The sequence below is a fragment of the Artibeus jamaicensis genome, unplaced genomic scaffold, assembly GCF_021234435.1.
Source record: "Artibeus jamaicensis isolate MK-2021 breed Jamaican fruit bat unplaced genomic scaffold, CSHL_Jam_final contig_777, whole genome shotgun sequence".
Taxonomy (NCBI): domain Eukaryota; kingdom Metazoa; phylum Chordata; class Mammalia; order Chiroptera; family Phyllostomidae; genus Artibeus; species Artibeus jamaicensis.
In genome coordinates, this window is record NW_026521966.1 from 126,131 (window position 1) to 152,543 (window position 26,413).

Genomic DNA, 26,413 nt, shown 5'->3' on the forward strand with positions numbered 1-26,413 from the left:
GTGTCCACTCATTTTTTGGCAGTGAAAGATAGGGAATTAATCAAATTGTTCAGGGACTGGTTAAATAAACTATGGTATAATGAAATTCTAGACAGTTATATATATGTATATATATTTTTAAGACTTATTTTCAGAGAGGGGGAGGGAGAAAGAGAGGGAGAGAATCATTGATGAGCAACAGAAATATCAGCTGGGTTCCTCTCATGCACCCCCAACCAAGGACCTGGCCCACACCCAAGCATGTGCCCTGACAGGGAATCAAACCAGTGACCCTTCTGATCACACGCCAGTGCTCAATCCACTAGTCACACCAACCAGGGCATAAACAGCTATATATTCATTCATTCACTCCTTTTTTTCTTTCCTTCCTCTTCCTTTTTTCTGGTTTACAGTTGTCCCCATTGCCCCCCCCCCCATTCCTCTCCCCTGCCCTAGCCACCTCCCACCTCCCACATTCAATCCTACCTACCTTTGTCTTTGTCCATGGGTCCTTTACACATTTTTAAAAGAATGAGGAAGCACTTTATAAACTAAAATGGAATGATCTTCAAAGTCTGCCATCTACCTTCAGAAATTATCTAGAAAAGAAATCTAGAATCCAACCACTTCTCCAAGACTTGCTTGGCCTAAGACATCGTCTCTCCTGGCTGAATCAGCCCCTCACTGGAGTCTCAGCTACCACCCTTACTCCCGGTCACCTAGTTCCCAAGAGCAGCCGGGTCCTGCTCAGACATTAAACCACAGGGTGCCCAGTCTGTTCTCCAAACGCTCCAGGTGCTTTGCTCCCTCACTGAGTAGCCATAAGCACATCACTGTCTCCTCATTCCTACTCCCAACCTCTCTCTGACCTCTTCTCCTTTTCAACCCTGCTGGTCTCCCTTTCCTTTAACACCCCAAAATGCTCCTGGCTTCAGAACCTTGTCTTCACCAGCACTCTCTGCCTGGAAACCCTTCCCCCAGACTGTTCTCCCTCAACTCCTTCAGGTCTCTATTCAGTCACCTTCTCGGCCAGAACTTCCTTGACTGCCCTACTTAAAACTGCACAGACGCACATAACAGTGCAGAACATGGTAGACATATGGCTGTTCTCTGATTCTTTTAGCTTTTCCTAAGATTTGAAATTCTTCAAAATGTTGAAACACACCCACATAAACCAATTCCCCTTTCCTTGCTTCCCCCTGCACTAACATCTAATGCCCACTGTACTTATGGTCAACCTCACACACAACAGAAGAGAATTTAAGCCCCATTAGGGGCCAAACAGGGATTTCTGTTTCACTCACCACTCTATTTCTTGTAAAACAAGCGCCTATCACCATTGCACCACCAGATTCCTGGTTTTCACAATGCACTATAATCCTGTCAGATGTAGCCACTGGGGGAGGCAGGGCAAAGGGCGTCTTGTCCCTCCCTTCCTCCCTCCCTCCCTCCCTGTGCTATCTGCAACCTCCTGTGAGCCAATCATTTAAATATATATATATTCATATTTATATATTTTAATATATTTATATAAAAAATATATGAGAAAACAGTGCCAAGTGCCTGGCACTCAAAATTTGCTGAATAAATCCCATGACTTAGTGAAATTAAGTGATTTATATTAAGTAATAAAATACTATCATTGTGAGAAAAATAAAAGGATTTTTATACATAATTGCTTCTGTCTGCATATATTATCTCTGGATGAGTAAGTGAAAACTGATGCTACCGGCTGCTCCTGGTGACTGGGGAACAGGGTGAAGACTTTCCAACATTTTGCACCTTCTGGGTTCTGAACTACATGAACATTACCTAGTCACGGTGCAATTTACATTTAAAACTTCCTGTCCTGGCCTCTTCCTCAGAATCACCACCCTTCCACAGCTACAGTTCCCAGAATTCAGGGTCTTTACGTTTTTGAAGAATTGCTACTGCAGGAGTTTTCACCCCTCTGCACCCATCCCTGCAGTGAGCCCGAGGCCGCAGGGGCCCTTTCCACCTAAGAACACTCTTGAACTTAAATCTGAGAAAAACAAACAAACAGCTATCAAAGATATTTTAGAGATAAACAGGACACTTGATTATCACAATATAGTACATACAACATTATTTTATTACTATGACTTTTCTTAGGACCGATGGTGGTATTGTGATTAAGTAGAAAAATGTCTTTAACCGTAGGAGACAATGTTGAAGAAGGGAGAGGTGCAAGTCACTTTTTACATGGCCCCACAATAAAGGAAATGTGTGCAGATATACATATGTATTGATTACAGACAGAGTTATGTACATATAAATACATGCCTATATGTAGCTATACGGACATCATAGAGATAAAAGCTAACATGAAAAAATGTTAACAACCGATGAATCTAGGCAAAAGTATTATACTGTACTATTCTTCCAACTTTTCTGCATGTTGGAAATTTTTTAGAATAACAAGTTGGGGGAAATTTTTTGAAACCCCTAAGTTTCCCAAATTAGCACAAACGTCACTTCTCAGAGGCCCTTCAGTGCACACGCAGTCGGACAGTCACACTCCCTTCGCTGCAGTTCCAAGGTCCTTTACGCATGTTCATCCTTCAACAGACTGAAAAAATCAGGAGCATTCACCTCAAGCCCACAGATTTCGATACCCTCTCATGTACACACCTCTATGTTCATGCTCACACGTGCATCCCAGCAAGGCCTAGAATGAACAGAACTGTTTACAGGGATCAGACACTGGCTGGAAAATGTCCAAATCTCAAGAATGGGTAGGAAGGCCTAGGGTGAGCTTGTCAAATTCTTGTCAGGAGGGTGCTGGGGGAGGCAGGGAAGAGGAACGAGGCTGGGATGTTGTCACTAGAAGGACCAGGCCCAGAACAGAGTTCATTCCCCATACCCACCATGGGCGCCCCTTAAATTTGGTACATCCAAGTTTCAAATTTCACAGAATTCAATGACTAAACTCTTTAAGTCGATGGTTCCTCCTCCGGACAGTGGAGACAACAGAACAGCTATGGAAACACTTGAGGAATATTCTGGATACCTTGAAAAGCCCGCAGACAGTGGGGCTTCTGGCTGGTGGCACAGTTGTGGCAAAAGGCAGAAGCTGCAGTCGATATCCAAGTACATAAGTTTATTGGGAACGAGTGGGGGGCGTAGGAAAGGACTAGGAATCAGGCTCCGTGACAGGTGGTGGCTTCTCGTCATCAGGAGGACAATCGATGAAGTCAGCCAGCATGGCAGCTGTGTCATCCTGCTCCTTTTAGAGACAAAGACATAAGGTTAGAAATGGTCTCCCACACATACACAAGAGGGGGAGCAGGGAAGAAACCTCTTCCCTAACACGAGCAGCTGCAACACCTTCTCCCCACCCAGCCTTCCCCGGGCTGCACCCTCGACCTGCCCACTCACCTTTTCCTGGGGAGCAGGGGTCTCCGGCTCCGGTTCAGGCTCCATTTCTTCTGCTGCAGCTGTCTCTGGTGGCGGCAGGACCTCATCACCCCCACCCTCAATCCCCTCTTCCAGCAGTGTTGGGGGAGCACAGGGCTCCTCTTCAACAAGCTCCTGAGGAGGTGGCCCTGATGGGGGGCTCCCCGATTCTCTCTCCAGCTCCTCCTGGGAGGGCAGCACCTCAGGGGCCAATGTGGGTGCGGTCTCGAGGCCAGGCTCCCCGCCGGCCCCTGGCTCCTCCACTTCTAACAGCAGCCCAGGCTCTGGCTCCGGCTCCGGCTGCACCTTGGGGGACTCAGTCGGGGGCAGAGCTGGAGGCAGGCTGGTGGGTGGAGGTCCTCCTTCTTCTACCGCCCCTCCTGCTGGGCCAAACTCCAACTCTTCCACCTCTTCCAACTCTTCTTCCTCCTCTTCATCCTCCTCTTCTTCTTCTTCCTCCAGCTCACCTTCCTCTTCCTCAAATTCCTCCTCAAACTCTTCTTCTTCTTCTTCCTCTTCAAAATACTCTTCTTCATCCTCTTCTTCTTCCTCAAAATCTTCTTCTTCCTCCTCCTCTTCCTCCTCCTCCTCTTCCTCCTCCTCTTCTTCCTCCTCCTCGTCACTGCTGTTGATATTAATAACTGTCAAATCTTCTTCCAGGGCTGGGGGTGCTCCCCCAGCAGGAGTTCCTTCAGCGACCAACTGGGGTGGCTGGAGTGTCACAGGGCCTGGAAGAGGAGGGGGTGGGGGTGGAGGGAGAGGCCCTGGGGCTGCCGGAAGCTCTTCAGGCTCCTCCTTGGCAGATAGAGGAGGGGAGGCTGTTGGTGGCCCAGCTGAGGCAACAGGGGGTGGGGTGGTGCCTGAGGGGGGTGGAAGTGGCAGAGGCGGCAGCCCCTCAGGCACGATCACCACACTGTCATCAGAGTCGCTTTCCAAGGAGATCTCCACATCAGACGCCTCCTCCTTGTCATAGTGGACGAAGGCTGGCCTGGGCACTCTCCCCCCAAAGGTTTCATCTGGGGGTATAGTAGGTGGAGGAGTGCCACTAGGGGCAAGGATGGGGTCCTCATTTGAGCCTGCCCGGTGGTTCTCGGGGCCAGGAAGGAGCCGGGGGGGTACAGATGCCAGGCCTGGGACAGAGAGACCTAAGTGGTTGGCTGTGGCTGGAGGTCCAGGGCGTGATGGAGGCACAGGGCCTACTGGGGGCATGGAACCCACCGAGGGCACGGGCCCAGCTGAGGGCATGGTGCCTGCTGAGGGCATAGGGCCCGGGGGATGGAAAGGTGGGGCCCTGAATGGAGATGGGGCCTCGGGGGGAGGAACTGGTGCAGGTGGGGGGCAGGTGGGGCCCATGGACTGCAGAGGAGGAACCCGAGGGTGGGTCAGAGCAGCACAGGTCACCAGAGCTTCCGAGCAGAAAGAAGAGACCTGAGGAAGGGTGAAAAATTGAGTGTGAACCTCCAGAACACAGGGTTTCATGGCACAAGACAGCCTGCCAGCACCAGGAACAAGAGAATCCCAAAACCAAAGAGGCAGACTTGGCCCCAGTCAGCAGTTACCTCCAGGTTGTCTTCTCTCTGGCCAAGGGAGAAGGCTTGCAGGGCACAGGCAAGAGGAGGTGGGTAGCGAGGAGAAGGTGCCAGCAGCAGAGCCAGCAGCAGGCGGTAAAGTTCACGGCGGCAGTGCGAGCTGGTATATGGGGAGCTGCCTAAGACCTCGCCCTGCTGGACACTCATGACCAGAGGAAGGACCAGATCATGCAGTCTCTGAAAAGGACAGAGGGCACAACTACAGACACCACCGAGACTATGTAACCCTTCTCCAGGGCCTCCTCCCAAGTTGGAATGGATACCCTCTGGGGGCACAGCTGCCCCCACCCCAATCTCCATGAGGACCATGCTCCACTAACCCTGTGAGTCTCCTCCTTGATGAGAGGCCCGCACATGAGGATGGTCCTGCTGAGGCCTGGGGAAGAAGAATGGTGTCTAAGAGGCTACTAGGAGGACTGAGAGCAAGGGCTTCTGCAGCACAGAAGCCCACTATGAAATGGGGATCATACTAAGTAGAGCTGTTGATACTGTAGGCCACAAGTAGCAAACACAAGGCCCTCGGGCCGAATCCAGCCCTCTACCTTGTTTTATCCGCCTGGCACCTTGTTTCTACCCAGCTGCAACGCCGAGCTCTTGCTTAACAGTTAAGGAGTAGTTACATTTATACAGTCCTAAAATTACATTCAGCCCTTTGAAGGCAACCACGAGGCTGTGGCCCCCAGTGAAAATGAGGCTGACGCCCCTGCTATAAGCCCATTATAAATGTGCATTTGTAGATCTGAGGAGCACTGGCTCTCCTCTTTACATGGGGTGGGGTGGGGTGGCAGGCAGTGACATAACATGCACAGGGGACCCAAATGATAGTCCCCTGTACGCGTTGACTGACTGCACTTTTGCTTCCAGATTAGCAACTGTGTAGGAAGCAGGGAACCCCACTGAGCAGCCTGCCTGAACAGAATGTAAACTACACTGGGCAAGGATTTCTGCCTTGCCACAACTGTCCCCAGCATGTGCAGAGGACGTGCAGACAAAATAAGTGAGATGCTGGGGCAGTGTAAATGGCCAAACCCCATCAACAGCAGGGTCCAAGATCCTGCCTACAGCCCTGGGAGTTGCAGGGCTACTCCTGCCCCTTTGGTCCCCCTGCAGGTTTTCAGATGGTTCTGCATTTTATCTGCACCCTCCAGGTGCAGGCTGCAGCCCCAGGCCATCACAGCACCAGAAGGTGCAGGGCACAGGCCTCACCCACCTCTCAGCGCAGCTGCACACACATCGCTGTTGGCATTGCTGTCCCCTTTCCGGTGGCTGGGAGGGGCCACAGCCTCTCCCATGTCCAGCTTTAGCTTCTTGGGGGCACTGGGTTTCCCCGTCTGCAAGCCCCCATCAGGGCTCCCCCGGGGACTGCGCAGCTGGTGGTGGAGGGAAACAAAAATCACATTCACAGATAAACAGGAAGGCACGGGAGACAGTGCTGGATGTGGAGACTCATTTGAACAAGGGGCGCAGGATGAGAGTCCTGGCACAGGAGAGGCAAGCGGAGGCCTCACTCACCTTCAGGGCATCAGCTGGAGGAGAGATGTCACTGAGCAGGTGGGTGAGCAGGGCCTCTCCCGAGGCTCCTCCCTGAAGCACTCCTGCCGAGGCGCCACACACCTGCACCCACAGCTCTAACACAGCATACACCTTGGTCCGCATGGCGCTGTGCAGTGAGCAGAGGGCAGCTTTTCAAAGGGGGTCGACATGCCAGATCCAGCCTCTCCTCCCTCAGTACTCCCAGCCCCTTGGAACCCCCAGTCCACCCACGTCCCTCACCACCCCCTCCTCTTTACCCCCATTCTTAATGGTCACCTGTAAGGCTTCTCCTGGCCCAGAGAAGGAGTATCTCTACCAATGCTCCAGGCATTGAGGACCTGGGGAAGCAGGCGGCTGATCAGGGCCCCAAAGCGCAAGAGCCGACCTCCACACCTGGGGGCGAAGACACAACAGTGACCTCCATTCCCAGCACATCCCAGTGCCTTCATCACACTCTGCCTAGTCCCACTCACGCAAGGATGAGCGCGGAGAGCAGGTCCAAGGCTTCAAGGTGGATAGAGGGCAGCAGCAGCAACCGCAGGGGACCATCTCCAAGCAAGCTCTGCAGGACAAAATTGGCAAAGGAGTGGGGCAGAAAGGGAGACACGGAGTGAGAAATGGAGACAAGGCAGATGTGTGACTAAACACATGTGCACACACACATAAGGAACCCACCCATGAGCCCAGCTCTCCCAACAGGATCAAACCCCCATCCTATAAAACAGACCATGCAGGAGGACGAAGGGAGGAATGGCTGACCCTCTCAGCAATGATGCAACTGGCCCCCAAGTTCTCCCTCCCCTAGAAAAGCACCTACTGGTGTCCCCACACTAGGTGTGTCAGGAGAAGCACAAGGAACAATGGCACTGGGATAAAAGAAAGGCCCTGTCCAGGCCAACCGCTTAGGGAGCTTCAGATCCCATGCTACTGTCCTGGTTGCCCAGGGTCCCGAGGAAGGACTGTGAACAGAGGACAAACACCACTTACAATATTCTTGGCACTGATGCTGAGGGTCCGGCAGATGACATCCAGGATTTCCTGCACGGGGATGGACACGGGGGCCCCAAACTCAGACCTAAAGAGAATCAGAGCAGGGATACCCTCAGCATAGGTTCCCCAGCACGACTTTACCCACACCCTCAGTCTCCTTCTTTATGATGCAGAAAACCCCTCCCCCTCCAGGCCCACACTCCTTCCAACGCTCACTCACATACCTGAGCAGGAGCCCCAGGCAACAGGCCAGCCCAGAAAATCTCTGCCGAAGCCGGAGAAGGTTATGGGCATCAGCGTCCTCTGAGGGGGAAAACAGCACCTCCACTCCAGGGCCTTCATACTGCATAGGAGCTGGACACACACATAAGCACCTTCACACTCCGGGGCTTTTTTCCAACCCCCTCCCTTTCCATTTCTAATGAATGACGCACCATTTGCCTAGAAATCAACTGTCCCACCTCTCCGGGTCACCCTCCTGGTTCCCTTCTGCCACATTCTCCAACCACTCTGCCACAGACTACCGGCCATGGTCCCTACCTGGTTCTGCTCCCTCGTAGAGAGCCCCTAGCAGATTGTGCAATGAGGCCAGCAGGCTGTGTAGCTCCTGCTCCCAGCTTTCCGTATGCTTCAAGCCCTGGGAAAAGCCAGCCCCTAGAGAAGGCAGCCGGGAATAACACTCACACGCCAGCTGCAGAAGGTCAGAAACTTGGTCAGACAGGAATCCAGGCCAGCCAGAACCCCCCAGCACCACCAATGCCAAGAAAATTGGAGATCACAAAGAGGCCTTAGGGAACATAGAAAAGGGACAATGGAAAAGAAGGACACAGATGGTATAACACAGAGGCAGAAGTCATGCCTGTGCCTCTTGAGTTATGTTAACAGAAAGGGAAGTAGAAACACAGCCCAAGCAATAACAAGAGAGAAATGCAGAGAGAGAGATAAGAGAAGCTCCAACTTACAACTAGGCTTCTCATCTCCTGCCTTTTCCTTTACCTGCTGGAGCTGCGGGCTCAAGGCATCCACCCGAGACAGGAAAAATGAGGCCAGTTTGCCCTGGATTGTGGAAAAGAGAGGAAAAAGCTGGTGAGTCAGCGCCAAGGGCCAGAAACATTCACCCTGTCCATTCCCAGCAGCAGAATCTAAGCCCTTGCTGCCCTCTTTCCTGTAGACACAGGAAGCAAAGCACTCACCAGGGGGTCGAGGGGGGGGGGGCGCTGACATGCTCTCATGGTAGAAAGACATCCTGAATGTCAGCTCCCATCCTTACCCTCCCTGCTTGGTGCAGAAAGGGTCTGGCCTGTGCCCCACAATTTCTGGGCTCCCTGCTGCCACAGGGAGTATGACTTTCCTCAAGCCAAAAGGAAACTGAATACTGAAAAGCAGCAACCCCCACACTCAACTCCCTAGCAAGAAGTGAGGGTCCAAGCTGGGAGCTGAGGCTCTAACCAGAAGTGTGAGGGTAGGTCAAGGTCAAGAGAAAAGGGAGGGCCTTGGGAGAAGAACTGAAGCAGCACATCTCAGAGCAGCGACCTGTGAGTCAGCAAACATTTACTCGGCCTGCTATGTGAAGGTGCTGCCATGGGAGTGATCAACCTGGGCCACAACCTGGGATCAACTTATTTGGAGGTAGAATGAAAGGGGCCTGTGAAATGGATGGGGGAAAAGTTATATCATTTTCAGTCACCTGTAAGTAAAACGTAGTGTTCCTTTCAATTAATTATAGGCATAATAAACAAAAAGCCACAGTAGTATTAGCAGCACCACTGGTTGTCACCAATAGAAATCATCCACTTTCATTTCACCTTATAATTATAATAGGTATCCTGAAGTGTTCACATGTATCGCTAATTTTAAATTCAGTAAGTATGAGACCTGCTGCTAGATCTTCCTGTTTGATACATTAATGAAGAAGCACATACAACTCTATCACAATTTTTTACAATATATACTTCAACAGAATCAGTTTCCCTTAAAAGTCTATGTATTATTTATTTTATGAATTTAAAAACACTCTGAGCCTTGGCTGGTGTGGCTCAGTGGGCTGAGCATCACTCTGCGAACCAAAAGGTCACTGTTTTGATTCCCAGTCAGCGCACATGTCTGGGTTGTGGACAGGTCCCCAGTTGGGAGCACATAAGAGGTAACTAATCAATGTTTCTCTCCCTCCATTCCCCTCTCTCTAAAAAATAAATAAAAACCTCTATAAAACATTCTGAGACGCAGACCATGGCATAAAAGGGGTAAGCACACTGAAGCAGACCTACGGAAAGGAATGAAATGGGCTTCTGCCCTCAGTAGGAAGATGTGGGTTGGTCTGGCAGACCCGTCTATGGAAGACAACACTGGGGGACAGAAGGAGCCCTGCAGGGAGATGAGGCAGAAGGGGGGTCCCGAGGGACTGATGCTGGGCGGCAGGGCTAGGGAGGGCAGGACTGAGCCAGGCTTAAAGGAAAGGGGAGAATCCCCACGAGGCCAGCAAGCAGAAACACTGAGGAAAGCTACAGCCCCAGAAGATGCCACAGAGAAGCAGGCTGAGGCCTCACATCCCAGCCCAGAAAAGATGGACTCTGGGGGAAGGTAGAATGGGGGCACCACACACACAAATCTGCAGAGAAATCAGCAGTGGCACCAGACATATGGCAAGGGATTTACGGAAGCAAAGCAGGAGTAGAAGCCTGTCAGTGCGTGGTTCAGAAACCACCCCTCCAAGGACTGCCTCCCACCTACCCTAGGGCAGGAACCACTTAGTCACCCACATCACACTTCAGGATTCTGGTGACCATAAGACAACCACTGTTACAGCTGACGTCCTGTTATAGCCGATGCCAGGATAGAAGACGACCAGGAACCATTTCCCTTGGGACTTGGACAGTACTTTCATGTCTGATGCGGCAGGACTCAGAACACTTCAACCCAAACACAGTATCCATCCACAGGTCTCCAAGGATAAGATTTCTTAGAGAGCTGCCAAAGCCCCAACTGTTGTGGCACTCAGCCCTTCTGGCCAGTTTACAGCTCACACTTCTCCTGGGACTCCAAAAGCTGGGCTGAGGCCAAAAGAAGTCTGCTATGCGACTGCAATAAGGCAGAGTACACGGACATGGCTTTGACCACAGGTCTGCCCCAGGGCCAAGCAAACTAAAGCAATGGCTCACCTGGAGCGGTTCACTTGAAATGCAAGTGCATATGCATGTCCAGGGTCTCTCTCAAGAGTGGGGTTAGCCTTCCCACTCATTCCCAGGAACTGGTAATCAATTTGGCAAAAAGAGGTAAAGCCTCTATAGGAGTGGCTCCACGGACTCGGATTGCTTGCGTTTCACCACTCGGGAGGCATAATCGGTCCTAACTTTGAAGACTCACCTACCCTGGGAGCTTCTGGGCATGGGACAAAGAACAGATAAACATTCCAAAATGGCAAATATCGGTTGCCTAAGCACTGGTCTGCAAGATTTTCCAAGTACAAACTGCCTCTGGCACCTCTGCACGAAACAGATCCCTATCTGACATGTTGGCAACAAAGACAAAATCGTCAACAGCAAGAAGTTCTTCAGGTGACATTTCATTCTTAAAAAAATAAAGGCATACATACCCTGTTAACATGTGAAAGTTTTGTCAGTTTGGAAAGAATACTCAAAATGCAGGCCATAACTTCAAAACTACACCTCCGACAAAAGGTTGTAAGTTATAGATGAATTCTCCTGACCACTCACAATGAAAAGTAAGCAGAGGACATGCTTGGCATTCTCGTCTCCCTGACTCTTCAAATGCTGACCCTGCAGATAACATTCAATCCTCCCTCCACTTTCATGGGGGGATGCAGATAGATACAGGTTACCCCAAACTGAGGTGAGTCAATATAGCACCTCACAACTTTGACCAGTGAGGGGTCAGAGACAAAGATCTATCTAGCCTGTATAATCTGATAACTTAATTTACAGAATGTTCTACAAGAAAGGCAGTTTTTACTTAAACTCAGTAAAATCCATGAGTTACTCCAAATGCGTTCTTGACCAAAGTCTTGCCAAGATTCTGTCACCTGATACTAGTGGCATTCACATAAAAACAAAGAATCAAAAAGATGTTCTCTGAGTAGTATCATCCGCTCAGGGACCTTTCAGTCCAGTTACTGGAGCCACAGCGGACACCACCCGCATCGGGCTCACAACCCTCCATAAGCCGCTAACTGGTAAGAGCCAGCGTTCGTGTTGAAGCCTACCTCCCAATCCTGTCTGTGTTCTTGAAAGCTTCTGGGAGTGTGATTAAGTGGGGAAAAAAAACACAGGCTTTAAGGAAAAACATCTGGCTCACACTGGTTTTACAACTACCACACACACAACCTCGGGTTAAGTCAGTTAAGTGCCTGTGGGCCTGTTCCCTGGTTAGCTGGGTGACACCAACTCCACACACCTACTCTAATGATAAAATGCGACGCTGCATCTCGGACACGCGGTACAACGCCTGGCACATTGCGGTGCCCATACCGGTCCCCTTACCCTTTCTTTTACTTCCTTGACTTGGTCACAGACCCATATGATCTTACTTTCAAGATAATCTGAATGGCGAACTCCCACTTAAACTGATAATACTGACATAGTTAACCACAACAGCCATACAAAAATTATTAATTTGGCACTTATTCCAGTTCTCTATTCAGATTTGTGCCTCCATCTGAGTAAGGGGATGCTCAGTGGCTTCTCAAACGATGATGAGACAACAAAACAACAGAAAACATTTATTCTACAGGAGAAGAACAATTTATTCTTAGGTATGAACTATCATCCAATTATACTGCAAACAACAGGTGCCGTTCGTGTATGTCCTGGAAAACAAAGCCAACTCTTTCACTGGCCTCCCTCACCTGACCCACATACACCTTACCTGTTTAACCGAATGAGGTTATGCTGTAAAGGTCAGGGCAGCTTGGAGCAAAGGGTGGGGAAGTGACAAGGGGAACTGAGTCAAGAATATAAGGAGACATGTTGGAAAACTGTTACAGGGAAGTAATATGAAAGCTCCCTGGAGGAAATTACAAGAGCTTCATGGACAAAGACTGAATGGTAGAAAAAGAGGTGAGGCACTCCAGAGGTACAGAGGAGGGGAGAAAGAGAAAGGAGCCCACAGTTAAGAGCCTGGGCTTTGGCATCAGATATAGTTTCCCATCTCTACTGAATTCAGGCAAGTTATTTCATTTCAATTTCTTCATCTATACATACAGAATGCTACAAGGTGATATAATTATAGCTGTGGAGATAAATGATAGAACAATCAAAAGACAGGTGCGTAGCCCTGACCAGTCTGGCTCGGTTGGTTGGAGCATCATCCTACAAAGTGAAAGGCTGCCAGTTCAGCCCTGGCTAGTGTGGCTCAGTGGGTTGAGTACCAGCCTGAGAACCATAGGGTCACCAGTTCAATTCCCAGTCAGGGCACGTGCCTGGGTTGCAGGCCAAGGTCGCAAGTAGGGGGTGCTCAAAAGGCAATCACACATTGATGTTTCTTTCTCCTTTTCCCTCCTTTCCTGTCTCTATAAAATAAAATTTTAAAAAAATTTTTAAAGGTTGCTATTTCAATTCCTGATCAGGGCACATGCCCAGGTTGTGGGTTCAGTCCCCAGTCAGGGCATGTATGGGAGGCAACTGACTTCTCTCACATCAATGCTTCTCTCCCTTTCTTTTCCCCTTCCTTCCCTTCTCTCTAAAAATACATACATACATACATAAATAAATAAATAAAAAGAGAGCAAGAGAGAGGTGCTTAGAAGTCTCAGCAATGAGTCAGGGCACATGCCTGGGTTGCAGGCCAGTTCCCAGCGGGGGATGCGCAAAGGGCAACCATACATTGATGTTTCTCTCCCTCTCTTCCCCTCTAAAGATAAATAAATAAATTTTAAAAAAAAAAAAAGAAGTCTCAGCAATGGAATCTGAGGTTAAGAGAGCTAACAAGGCTTGTGTTGGTACAAAGAAGAATGTCCATGAATACTTACTTTGAGAGACCCACAAGCCCGAGGAAAATAGGTCATACATGCCTTCATTCCCTCCAGTGCTGAGAGCTCACACTGTGGGAAAATCAAAGTAAGGAGGAGGTGAGAGCCCAATACCCCACAGAAGCCATCTCCACCCCACAACCCCTCAAGGTCCCTCCTCCACACACTTTTTCTTGGCCCTTCCTTCTCACTTCTTTGATCCAATTTCCCACTCACTTCCCATCACATTCCTTAATCCAAGTGGTCAGAGTTAGGGAGGTACTGCGAGGCCAAAGGGCAGAGGGACTGGGGAGGTGTCTCACCTCTGGTCTGAGACCCAGCAGGGAGGTGAGAAGGCCAGGGAGGTGGTTCATGGAGATGTCCCGGAACAGTGTAGGAAGTTGGGCTGCGTACCGCAGCAGGTCCCTCAGAACAGCCACAGCCAACTCCATTGTGGGGGGTGGGTCCTGGGACTAAAGAGCAATAACACTTCATGCTTCCACCTCACCTTCATGGTAACCAAGAAGAGGAGGAACGAGAGGCAGGACAACATGGGGCTTTTGACAAACACCATAGTTAATGTCAATATTACCATCAGATCCACTAGGAACAGAGTATATTAGAAATATGGAGAATCCACAGTAACACATTTGTCTATCTATAGAAAGGACAGGTGTTTACATTTTCGTATTAGGGGTGTCTGGGGTCCTAGGAATTTGAGGGAGAAAAAAGTAACAAAGCCACACATTAAAGATCTAACTGGAAGATCTCAAGAGCTTGATTCTCTCGTACTATATACTTCCCTAGAATGGAATGGAGAACAGCACTCTCAGACTGAAAAAAAGTCTCAGCCACAGCAAAACCACCCCACCTCTCCAAGCTGGCTCAAACCTACCCTGAACTCATGGAGGAAAAATGGTTTGGATTTAGAAGGACTTCCCTAAAATGTTAACATGTATCTAACGAAAAGCATTCAGCACGTATCTCCCACTAGACCAGAGGTCATGTGTCAAAAAGGCAAATAAAAATGTTTATTAAGAAAGTAAGAATAGCAGACCTACCAACTACAAATGGGCCCCCAACAATGTCCAGTAATCCTGCTGCACTTCTCTCTGGTTAGCTTTCCCTGCTACTCAAACCTTCTCTCACCATCATTGCCTCTGGAAAACCTATTCTGCAACTTCACAGAGGAAACTGAAATGCAAAGAGGGGCACTCCCTCAGCTTCCCACTATCAAACCTGAAAAGTCCATCTTCATCCTCACCTCCTTCTCCTTCCCTCCTCTTGTTACGCTAGAGGAAGTAGGTCCCCTTCTATTCAAGATACCCCCCACCACTGTGCTTCAGAAACTATCCCCACCCTTCTTCTAAGAACCATACACTCCCTACACTCTTAACTATACCCTTCTCTCCTGTATTTCTAACCACTCTCTCCTAAGAGGACTCTTCCCACTGACATTCATACATGACCGTCTTTCCTATCTTAAAATCCTTCCTTAGTCCATCTCATCCAACCCCAGCTATTTCTCTCCCTTATCTTCTCCCAACCCCAGTCTCCCTATTTCTCTTCCTTTGAGCCAAATACTGAATATTTTGGAAGGACTACCCATCTTCCCTATTTCCATTCCTTTTCCTACTCACTTTTCATTCCAGGCACTGTGGCTTCAGTATAGACTGTTCCACCAAAAATACTCTGACTAACCTATGAGCTGCTGAATCTGATAAATAATTTTCAGTCCTTGTTTTATTCCACCTCATAGGGGCATAAACACAAAGACCGTCCCCTGTATTCCACCTAACCCACAATCCTGCTTCTCTTGTACTATATGAAAGTTTGTATCCTTTCTGCCGCTGTCTTGTTTTCCTTTGTAAGCTCATCGTCCTCCACATGAGCATTAAATTTGGAATGCTTTCAAGTCCAATCCGCATAAGGACACACGATGATCATCTCGTTTTCCTCCTCGCCTCCAGCTGCCATCCAAATGCTGAACACTTTCCCCCTTTGTAAAATGTACAGAATGAAGGCCCTAACCCACCCACCGAACCCTCAAGGTTACACTGAGACACCCGGCCACTTCCACTCACACCAGATCAGGTTAGATGTTCACTAAGGAGCCTTCTACTGAATCCCAAGGCCATACTCATAGTATTTTAACCTCTCGCCTCTGAACCTGGCTATCTTCCAATGTTCTGAAATCTAGAGGTCCTCCTGGACACGTCCTCTCCCTGACCCTACTCCATCATCAGGACCTGTCCACTTTGCCTCTAAATCTCCCTTGAAGTCATCTACCTATTACTTCTACCAACCCCAAGCTACTGTGAATGTTCTCCTGAGTTATTTGAATAGTGTTCTACAAGGTCTTTGTCCCTCTGTTCTGGCTCCTTTCTAATCCTTTCTCCACAGAGAAGCTAGACTGACATTTTCAAATGAAAACTGGATCATGTACCACTACTACCACCTCTTCCTCAGCCCTACTGAACACCTTGTTGAATTGCAACTGCTCCAAAACTAAAAGCCAAACTCCTAACATGCCTTCCACACCATACTTGGTCCCAATCTACTTATCTCCCCAGTCACATGTCATCAGCCCCAGACACACCAACTTGCTTACAATTCTTCACATGGGCCAAACTCCTTTTCTCTCGGGCCTTTTTACAGCCCAACACTTTCTCAGCCCAATTTACTCCTAATCACCAGTTCAGAAAAGCGCTCTCTCAATCACTGCCCCTGATGACCCAAACCACCTCAGTCTGGGCCAATCTCTCGTTACATGTTCTCAGGGGACCACCTCCTTTACCTTCATAGCACCTCCCTCAATTTATCACGTCACACTCCTCTGTATAATTAGCCAATTAAAGTCTCTTGCACTACAACAGGAATCAGCAAAGTATGGTCTGTGGGTGCCTGTTTTGACGTGGCCCACAAACTAAGAACGATTTTCACATTTTTAAGGGGTTGGAAAACAAAAAGAACCACTCACAAAAAAAACCATACATGGGACTTCCGCCAAGATGGAGGCACAGGTGGAGACGCCATGCTTCCTCACACAACCAAGTTTAGAGACAACTAAATAATAGCAACAGAAAACACAGCCAGAACACAGAAAATTGAACTTTTCGGAAGTCTGATAACAACAAATTCTTCAGCCTGACCGGTAAGAGGGGCGAAACCAGCAGCTGGCAAAGCGGGGTAGCACAGGAAAACTCGGTCAGACGGACTCAGGCGCACAGAATCCAGGCGCAGGGTTGGACCTGGTGGGCAACTCAGCAAGCAATCGTGGGGAAACAGCGAGGGAGCAGAGCTGCGGGTTGACTGTGGTCGCACATTCATGTGTGGATAGACAAGCGAGGGAGTGGGTGATTGGACGGGAGCCAGCAGCCCCAGCGGTAAGCGGGCAGCAGAGGGCTCCACTATTTCCCCGCTCTGACCCCGCCTCCACATACAGCGTCACAACCCAGCGACCTGGGAGTCCAAGGCTCAGCTCCTCATACTTAACGGGCGAGAACAGACCAAAAATGGCTCAAGAAGATCTCAAAGCCCCAGAGCCTATAAACCTAAACAATGAAGAAATAGCAAAAATCTCAGACACACAGTTTAAAACACTGGTGATCAGGATCCTCACAGAACTGGTTGATTATAGCCACAAATTGGACAAACATATGAAGGCGAAACTAATTGAAATGAATGGAATTGCACAGGAAACCAATAGCGATGAAAAGGAAACTGGGACTCAAATCAATGGAGTAGACCAGAAGAAAGCAAATAATGGCCAAACAGAAAAGAGTGAAGAAGCAAGAATTCAAAAAAATGAGGAGAGTCTTAGGAACCTCCAGGACATCTTTAAACGCTCCAACATCCGAATTATAGGGGTACCAGAAGAGGGAAAGGAACAGCCACCAGTGGAAAACTTATTTGAACAAATAATAAAAAAGAATTTCCCCAATCTGGCAAAGGAAATAGACTTCCAGGAAATCCAGGAAGCTCAGAGAGTCCCAAAGAAGTTGGACCTAAGAAGAAACACACCAAGGCACATCATCATTACATTAGCCCAGATTAAAATGAAGGAGAGAATCCTAGAAGCAGCAAGAGCTAAGGGGACAGTCACCTACAAAGGAGTCCCCATCAGACTGTCAGCAGATTTCTCAAAAGAGACCTTCCAGGCAAGAAGGGGCTGGAAAGAGGTATTCCAAGTCATGAAATCCAAAGACCTACAACCAAGATTGCTCTATCCAGCAAAACTTTCATTTAGAATGGAAGGACAGATAAAGTGCTTCTCAGATAAGATCAAATTCAAGGAGTTCATCATCACCAAGCCCTTATGAAATGTTATGAAATGTTAAAGGGATTTATCTAAGAAAAAGAAGTTAAAAAAACATGAACAGTGAAAGGACAACAAAGTCACAGTTATTAACAACCACACCTAAAACGAAAGCAAACTAAAAGGACAGCTAGATCAGGAGTGGAAACATAGAAATGAAGATCTCAAGGAGGGTTAGCAACAGGGGTGTAGGAGGAGGAGAAGGGGGGAGAAGGTACAGAAAATAAGTAGCATAGACAGTAGACAGAAAATAGATGGGGGGGCAAGAATAGTATGGGAAATATAGAATCTAAAGAACTTGAGACACATGGTCATAAACTAAAGGGGGGGTAATGGTGGGGACGGGGGGGTAGGGTGGAGGGGAATGAAGGGGGGGAATAGAACAACTATAACAGCATAATCAATAAAAAAATGAATTAAAAAAAAAAACATACATGGTTCACAGAAACCTAAAAGATCTACTACCTACAAACGTGTACTTCATAGAAAGTTTCCCACCCCCTGAGCTAGACTCCAAGCACCAGGAAAACAGGGTCCAAGTCCATCTTACCACTGTCTCCCTAGAGCTGAGCACACAGCCTGCCACCTGTGTTCAGAAGATGACTGCGGAAGAACTAAGTGGAGATGTCATCAAAGAATGCAAAAGCAGGAAAAAATGACATGTTAAAAGAGAAATGAGAAGAAAATAAAAAAAGAGAGAGAGAGAAAGAACTAGGCAAGAAAAAAGATCAAACACCTAGAAAAAAGCACTTTAGAGATGTCACTCATTAGAATAGCTAATAATGGCCCTGAGTGGTATGGTTCAATGGGTTGGGCATCATTCCACAAACCGAAAGGTCACCAGTTCATTCCCCACTCAGGGCATATGCCTGGGTTGCAGGCCAGGTCCCCAGTCAGGGGCATGCAAGAGATCGATGTTTCTTTCCCTCTTCTACCCTTCACCTCTCTCTAAAAATAAATAAATAAAAAATTTTAAGAAAAGCTAATGAGGAAATGAAACAGTCAGAGGTTCTGATATACGAAAGGTGAGATGAGTTCAAATTAACCCAGTAGCTAAAAATATCGAAAAGTTTCAAAGGATTTCCATTTGAAGCTTATTGTCCCTGCTATCAGAAAACTGCTTCAATTATTCTGTCCTCAGAACTGAATGTCCAAGCCACAAAGAACATACCACATCTAGAATGGGGAACAAGGAATGGCTGGAGGAGGGGACAGGATCAGGGCAACAGCTATACCCTCACCTGCAAGACCTGCTGAATGCTCCGAAGCCAGGAGACGCAGTGCTGCTGGAACATCTCTGTAGAGCTCTCCCCCACCAGCAAAGACAGCAGACAGAGGCCCTCAAACCTTATGGGAGAGAAGTGAGTGGTAACAAGTAGGTGGAGGCTAGGCTTCAGGGACAGCTACTTACTGCTCTTTCATTCTCACTGTACTACGGCAAGACTTCCCCTCCAGGTCACTGTGGTTTCTAACTCCTGAAATACTTAGAAGACCTGGAGTGAGGTGTGGGCAGCGAGAAAAGAAGGGAAGACAGATCATCCCAGATGGGGCACAAGAAACTTGGAAGCTGGAATAATTGATATTCAGCTCAAGTAAGCTCATGAAAAGAATGACATACCCCAGCCTCTTGGGAATGGAGAAATCTCTTGAATCCATGGGGTGGTGACACTGGATGGACAGATGTATAGCTCACTTCCTAAGGAAACATTCCCTTGGGGAAAAAAAAAAGATTAAAGACTTACCGAGTTTTGATAGAACCGAGACGTGCATTACTGAGACCCACCAGGGCCGCAACAGCTGAAAGGTTCTAGAAGAGAGAAAACAGAGAATTAAGAAAAAGGATGCTAGAGATGCAGAAGTTCTCAAAGCCCTCCCTTGCCCCAGTACCTATGAAGCCTTTTCTGAAGTTACTCCTCCTTTGAGGATAAAAGACCATTCCTTCCTTAGAGGTCTTCAGCCTTTGTCCTATTTTCAGTAGGTGACACACACAGCAGCCTGTCCCACAGGCTTTCCTCAAGTCACATCTTCCTTGACCCCTTCTCCCACCTTCCACCCAACAAATCAGTGCTATAAAGAAGAGAGCCAAACTCATCCCAGCTAGCAGACCTCAGCGCCTAGCACAAAGGAGACATTCATAAACATTTGCCAAATGGACACTGAACTCATCTCTTACTCTTCCTCCTTCACTCCCACACAAATCCCCCTCCTCCTGTCCCTGGATTCCTTAGAGCTGTTAAAGAATGCCAAGGTAGGCTTCTGGTCAAGATGGGAAAGTAGGTAAATGCTGTGCTCACCTCCTCCCATAACCATACCAAAAGTACAACTAAACTACAGAACAACCATCACTGAGAACAGCCTGAAATCGAGCAGAACAGAAGTCCTACAACTAAGGACATATAGAAGAAGCCAGATCGAGACTGGCAGGAGGGGCAAAGATGTGGAACGAGATGGTCCCACACCCACCTGTGGTGGTTAAAAATCAGGAGGGATATCTCAGCTGTGGAGATCCCCCTTCAGGAGTGAGGGGTCCCAGCCCCACACCCGAGGCTCCCCAGCCCTGGTTCCAATGCCAGGAAGAGAAGTCCCCAAAACTTTTGGCTGCAAAAACCAGCAGAGATTGTGGTTCAGTGAGATGGAGGGCTTCTGCAGTTCCAGCCATTCCTCTTAAAGGGCCCGTACACAAACTTATTATTCAAAATCACTCACTCTGAGCTCCAGCTGGAGCAGCAGCTGGAAAGGTACCAGGGATCTACAGGGAAAAACTGAATTGTCTGGCTTGGGACAAGGTATGAAGGGGCAGCTTTCTCCCAGACAGAAATGCTGGCAGAAGCCACTGTTCCTCTGCTGAGGCCTCTTCCCGCAGGTGCAGGTGGGTGCCACATATGAGCCTCCACCAACCTAGCTAACACTGAACTCCCTGATCTTGCCCCACCTAACTTGCCAACCCACCCAAGTGGCTTCCAGTGGCTTTCCCATTTAAACAGCCTATCTAGGCTTATGTCAGACTCTCCTAAAATCCTGCAGAGATCCACAAACCCCAAAAAGGCAGCAACTGGCCTCAGTGTGCCCCATCTGGCTAAGCATCCCCAAGAACAGCACTAGCAGCAGCCGGCCTCAGTCCACAGCTTAGCCTCTCCCAGTCACCTCCAAGACCAGCACAAGTGGCAATCTGCAGATCACTTCGTAGCTCATACCAGGTGGTCCCAGTAGGGCACATGCAGCAGCCGACCTTGGCCTATACCTCCCAAGAGGCCCCAAAACCAACGCTCCCAGTGGCCAGCTTCAGACCACACCAGAGCACCACCCAACCACCTCCAGAAATTACACCCTCAAAGGGCAGACTCAGAGCCCCAAAGTCTGAGCACCAGACTCTGGCACCAAAGCCCCAATAAAGCAAATCCTGCTCCACAGGGTCAACCTACACCTGACAGTTCCTCCACTACAGTCACAGCCAGTCCTCACAACCAGTCAGCCTGATGATCAATCCATCCCACTGACACGCCAACAGCAATTAAGGCTGAACTACAACAGGGGGGCACACACAACCCACACAAGGGACACATCTGGAGCACCCAGCTCAGGTGACCAGGGCTGGGCCCCACAAGACACTTATTGCCTATGGCCACTTTACCAAAACGGGGAGACATGGCAGCTCTACCTAATACACAGAAACAACAGGGAGGCTACCAAAATGAGGAAACAAAGAAACATGGCCCAAATGAAAGAACAGAACAAAACTCCAGAAAAAGAACTGAACAAAATGGAGACTGGCAATCTACCAGATGCAGAGTTCAAAACACTGGTTATATGGACAAAGCCAAAGGGGGAGCAGGATCAAGGGTAGAAAGTGGGGATGGTTGGGGTGGTGGGGAGTATTGGGAAGAAAATAGAGACAACTATACTTGAACAACAAAAAAAGTGACTGTCAGCTTTGTTCTACACAGTGTTACCTTGACTCATGTGTGGACCTGCGTTTAATTTTTTGAATAAGGACTTTACTAATCTATCTTTACCTAAAATATTCCCAGTTCACCCTTGCAGTATGGAAATGACAAAAACCTCACTTGTTTTTTTTGCTGGGGGGGGGGGGCCACTGGTTATAAGGATGCTCGATGACCTCAGTGAGAATTTTAACAAAGACATAGGAAACATAAAAATGAAGAAAGAAAACACAAAAAAGAACCAGTAAGAAATGAAGAATACAGAAACTGTATACTTCACATTATACATTAGAGGGAATAATACATTAGAGGGAATCAACAGTAGATTAGATGATGTAGAGGATCAAATCTGCAATTTGGAAGATAGCAGAAAACACCCAATCAGAACAGCAAAAAGAAAAAAGAATCCAAAAAAAATAAGAATCATTTAAGGGGCCTCTGGGACAACTTCAAGGATACCAACATTTGCATCATTGGGTTACCAGGAGAAGAGAGAGAGCAAAGAATTAAAAAGAAATATTCATGTATTCAGTATATATTTATTTAACACCTACTTCGTGTGAGACATTGTTTTAGATGCTGGGGGGTGGGGGTGGAGCTTATATTCTAATCAGAAAAGACAGAAAATAAATAAATGACCATATAACAAATAGTAAGTTGGACGGTGCTAAGTGCTATAAAGAAAAATAAAGTAGACTAAGGAAGGGAGGGAAAAGCTGGACTAAGGGAGATAATATTTTATGTAGAGTGGGCACAAGAGGGCTCTTTAAAAAGGCCATTTGAGCAGAGACCTAAAGGAGAGTGAGACCAAGAAACACTGATAACCCTCAAGAACTGCTGATAAGAATGTTAAAAGATGCAGCCACTTTGGAAAACAGCCTAGCAGTCCTCAAAAAGTTTTACACAGAGCCTTGGCCAGATATTTTAGTTGGTCAAGAGCATTGTCCCAATACTCCAAGGTTGTGGTTCAATCCATGGTCAGAACACATACAAGGACTTCCAGCCAAGATGAGGTGTAGGTAGAGATACTGTACCTCCTCGCACAACCAAAATTAAAGACAACAAAGATTTCTAAACAAAAACACAACCAAAACAGACAGAAAATTGAACTGTACCGAAGTCCAACAACCATTCAACCAGACTGGTAAGAGGGGCAGAGTCAGAAGCCAGTAGAGAGGGCGGTGGCTGCCAGACCTGGGAGTGCAGGCAGCACAGGGGGCTGACCGCTGTCACACATTCACGCGCAGATAAACCAGGCAAAAACAGGCAGCGAGACAGATTGAGCAACCCAGGGCTCCAGCCCCGGGAAATAAAGCCTAAAAACACCTATTGAAAACGTGCTGGGAGAGACTCTTAGCCTCACAGGAGAATTCGTTGGAGAGACCCACAGGGTCCTAGAATGTACACAAGCCCACCCACCCAAGAACCAGCCTCAGAAGGGCCCAATTTGCTTGTGAGAAGCGGCAGAAGGGACTGAAATCCGAGAGAGAGAGAGAGAGAGAGAGAGAGAGCGCGCGAGCGCAAGCAGAACAGGCACCATTGTTCCCTCTCTGACCCCGCCCCTACATAGAGCATCACAACCCAGCAACTGGGTTACGTTGCGTCGCCCCAATGAACGCCTAAGGCTCCACCACTCATACGTGTAACAGGCACTACCCGACCAAAAACTTATGGCTCAAACAGAAGAACAAATCAAAGCCCCAGACCCCATACTTTTAAGTGACCAAGAGATAGCCAACCTATCAGATGCACAGTTCAAAACACTGGTAATCAGGATGCACACAGAACTGGTTGATTTTGGTCGAAAATTAGATAAACAAATGAGGGCTACACTAAGTGAAAGGAAGGAAAATGTACAGAGAACCAATAGTGATGGAAAGAAAACGGACTCAAATCAATGGAGTGGACCAGAAGGAAGAAAGAAACAACCAAACAGAAAAGAATAAAGAAACAGGAATTCAAAAAAATGAGGAGAGGCTTAGGAACCTCCAGGACATCTTTAATCATTCCAACATCCAAATTATAGGGGTACCAGAAGAAGAAGAGGAAGAACAAGAAGCTGAAAACTTACTGAACAAATAATAAAGGAGAACTTCCCCAATCTGGCAAAGGAAATAGACTTCCGGGAAGTCCGAGAAGCTCAGAGAATCCCAAAGAAGTTGGACCCAAGGAGGAACACATCAAGGTACATCATAATTACATCACCCAAGATTAAATAAAGATAAGGAGAGAATCTTAGAAGCAGTAAGAGAAAAGGAGACAGTTACCTACAAAGGAGTGCCTATAAGACTATCAGCTGATTTCTCCAAAGAAACCTTGCTGGCAAGAAAGGGCTGAAAAGAAGTATTCCAAGTCACGAAAGACAAGGACCTACACCCTAGATTGCTCTATCCAGCAAAGCTTTCATTTAGAATGGAAGGGCAGATAAAGTGCTTCCCAGATAAGGTCAAGTTAAAGGAGTTCATCATCACCAAACCCTTATTACATGGAATGTTAAAGGGACTTACCTAAGAAAACAAAGATTAAAAAAATGAACAGTAAAATTACAGCAAACTCACAGTTATTAACAACTGAACCTAAAACAAAAACAAACTAAGCAAACAACCAGAACAGGAACAGAATCACAGAAATGAAGATCACATGGAGGGTTATCAACAGGAAAGTGGGAGGGGGAGAGAGGGAGAAAAGGTACAGAGAATAAGTAGCATAAATGGTAGCTAGAAAATAGACAGGAGGAAGTCATGAATAGTGTAGGAAATGGAGAAGCTAAAGAACTTATATGTAAGACCCATGGACATGAACTAAAGGGAGGGAATGCAGTGGCAGGGGGTATGAGGGGGAATAAAGGGAGAAATGGGACAACTGTAACAGCATAATCAATAAAATATTTTTTTAAAAATGACCAGTCAGCAAAGACACATGTTTTTCTCCAGCTACCCTTAGCAATGCAGGTGCAGGCAAGAATGAACCAAGTTGGATTTAACAAAGACAGGGCATGCCAGGCAAATTCAATGAAGAGAGAGGGGAAAAAAAGTGATTACAATACGATATAAACTGGATACAAGGAAAGAGAGAACATGATAGATTAATAAATGAGTTAATTTCTTTCGATCAGTAATGCTACTAAAGAAACAAAACAGGATCATGTGAAAGAATGACTGGAACAGAAAATACTCTTTATTTTACAAAGGGGTGGTCAAGAAGACTCCTCTGAAATGGTGACATGCAAGTTGAAACCTAAATGAGAGGCTCACCTTTCCATGAGTAACCCAGCAAAGAGTGAAGGAACAGATGAGCAGTGTGGCCTCACACCCTCCAGAAAGAGGTTAGCCTGGGTGGCTGCAGTACGGCTTAGACAGGGAGGGAGCCACATGAAATGAGGTCAAGAGGTAAGCAGAGGCCACATTACGTAGGGTCTCATGCAATGACTGATAAGTTAACGTATACTTTTAAGCAGAAGAACACTGTAACCTCACTGATTTTTTAAAAAGATAACTGGCCACTGACTAGAGAATGGGACAGTACAAAGCCCTGGGGATAAAAGCAGAACAAGGCCCTCAAAGTACATGCAGTTATTGGGGGAATGAGATCTGAGATTTGCTTTAAATGTTCCAGGTGGGGGGAAAAGGCAGAGTTTGGGTACTGGAAATTAAACAACACTGGTAAAATGTTTGTTGTTAAATGCGAGGGAGGACAGCATAAGGTGAGACAGTTCAAAATACTATTTTTTCTACTTTTGTATAATCTGAAATTTTCCATAAGTTGTTTAATTACATACAAACAACAAAACAAATCAAACCAAGTTGTGTGGGTATGGAGGGAGGCTGTATGTATATGTGAAAAGAACAGATAATTTCAATATGGTGTAGTAAAGAACAGCTAACCACAGCTGGTTTAGGAAGGCTTCCCAAAGGCAGTAACAAATAAGCAGAGACATGAAAAGATTTTGGGAGGTAGGCAGCACAGGAAGAGATTCTGAGCTGAGTACAGTAAATGCAAAGTCCAGGAGAAAAGAAATCCCGGGTACTGGGGATTTTAAAAGGCAGCAAACATGAATAAAATTTTCCTTCCAAAACTTCACTTCCGTTGCTGTGTGGGAAATGGATTAATAAAGAGTAAGAGTGGAAACAACTTTCAGCCAAGATAAAGATACAGGTAAACATGCCTTGCCTCAACGCACAAAATACAACTAGGCTACAAAACAGATATCACCTAGAATCATCAGAAAATCAAGCTGTGTGCAAGTCCAACAACCAAGGATTTAAAGAAGCCACATTCAGACTTCTGGCCAAGACAGAGGTGTAGATAGACAGACTGTACCTCTTCGCACAACTAAGAGAAAGACAATTTAAAAACAAAAACAACCAGAACTGACAAAATCAAACCGTATGGAAGTCTGACAACCAAGGTGTTAAAGCAGAAACCTCCATCAGGGGTGGAGGGGTGGAAACAGGCAGCTCGGCAGAGAACTCACAGCAAAGCGGTGGCTGGAGGACTGGGGCGGATAAGGCAGCAGTCAGTGGACCCAGTGAGGTAGCAGATTGTGGACTGGGCAGTCCCACCTTTGAGCACAGATAAACCAGGAGAAACAACTGGGGAGTGGATGGACTGCACAACCCAGGGCACCTGCTTGAGGAAATAAAGGCTCAAACCATTGACTGAAAACACCTGTGGGGGGTTGCGG

General features: G+C 47.4%; 1 protein-coding gene across 3 annotated transcripts in view; it reads right to left on the reverse strand.

Annotated features, from left to right (window-relative positions):
- Positions 1-2,074: 2,074 nt before the first annotated feature.
- The window catches only part of PELP1 (proline, glutamate and leucine rich protein 1), a 29,854-nt gene continuing 5,515 nt past the window's right edge, over positions 2,075-26,413 (reverse strand). The window contains exons 2-17 of one of the 3 annotated variants that reach the window (XM_037137092.2): positions 19,531-19,595; positions 19,030-19,135; positions 13,794-13,943; positions 13,492-13,563; positions 8,505-8,564; positions 8,049-8,199; positions 7,733-7,862; positions 7,506-7,593; positions 6,992-7,080; positions 6,795-6,911; positions 6,498-6,645; positions 6,196-6,355; positions 5,306-5,361; positions 4,956-5,162; positions 3,379-4,824; positions 2,075-3,226 (exon numbers count right to left, since the gene is read on the reverse strand). In XM_037137092.2, coding sequence (XP_036992987.2) covers positions 3,134-3,226; positions 3,379-4,824; positions 4,956-5,162; positions 5,306-5,361; positions 6,196-6,355; positions 6,498-6,645; positions 6,795-6,911; positions 6,992-7,080; positions 7,506-7,593; positions 7,733-7,862; positions 8,049-8,199; positions 8,505-8,564; positions 13,492-13,563; positions 13,794-13,943; positions 19,030-19,135; positions 19,531-19,595 — 3,138 coding nt within the window. In that variant the 3' untranslated portion in view covers positions 2,075-3,133. Of the gene's footprint in view, positions 3,227-3,378; positions 4,825-4,955; positions 5,163-5,305; positions 5,362-6,195; positions 6,356-6,497; positions 6,646-6,794; positions 6,912-6,991; positions 7,081-7,505; positions 7,594-7,732; positions 7,863-8,048; positions 8,200-8,504; positions 8,565-8,701; positions 13,173-13,491; positions 13,564-13,793; positions 13,944-19,029; positions 19,136-19,530; positions 19,596-26,413 lie in introns of those variants that run through there. The other 2 variants (XM_053672601.1, XM_053672602.1) reach the window with 2 other exon arrangements.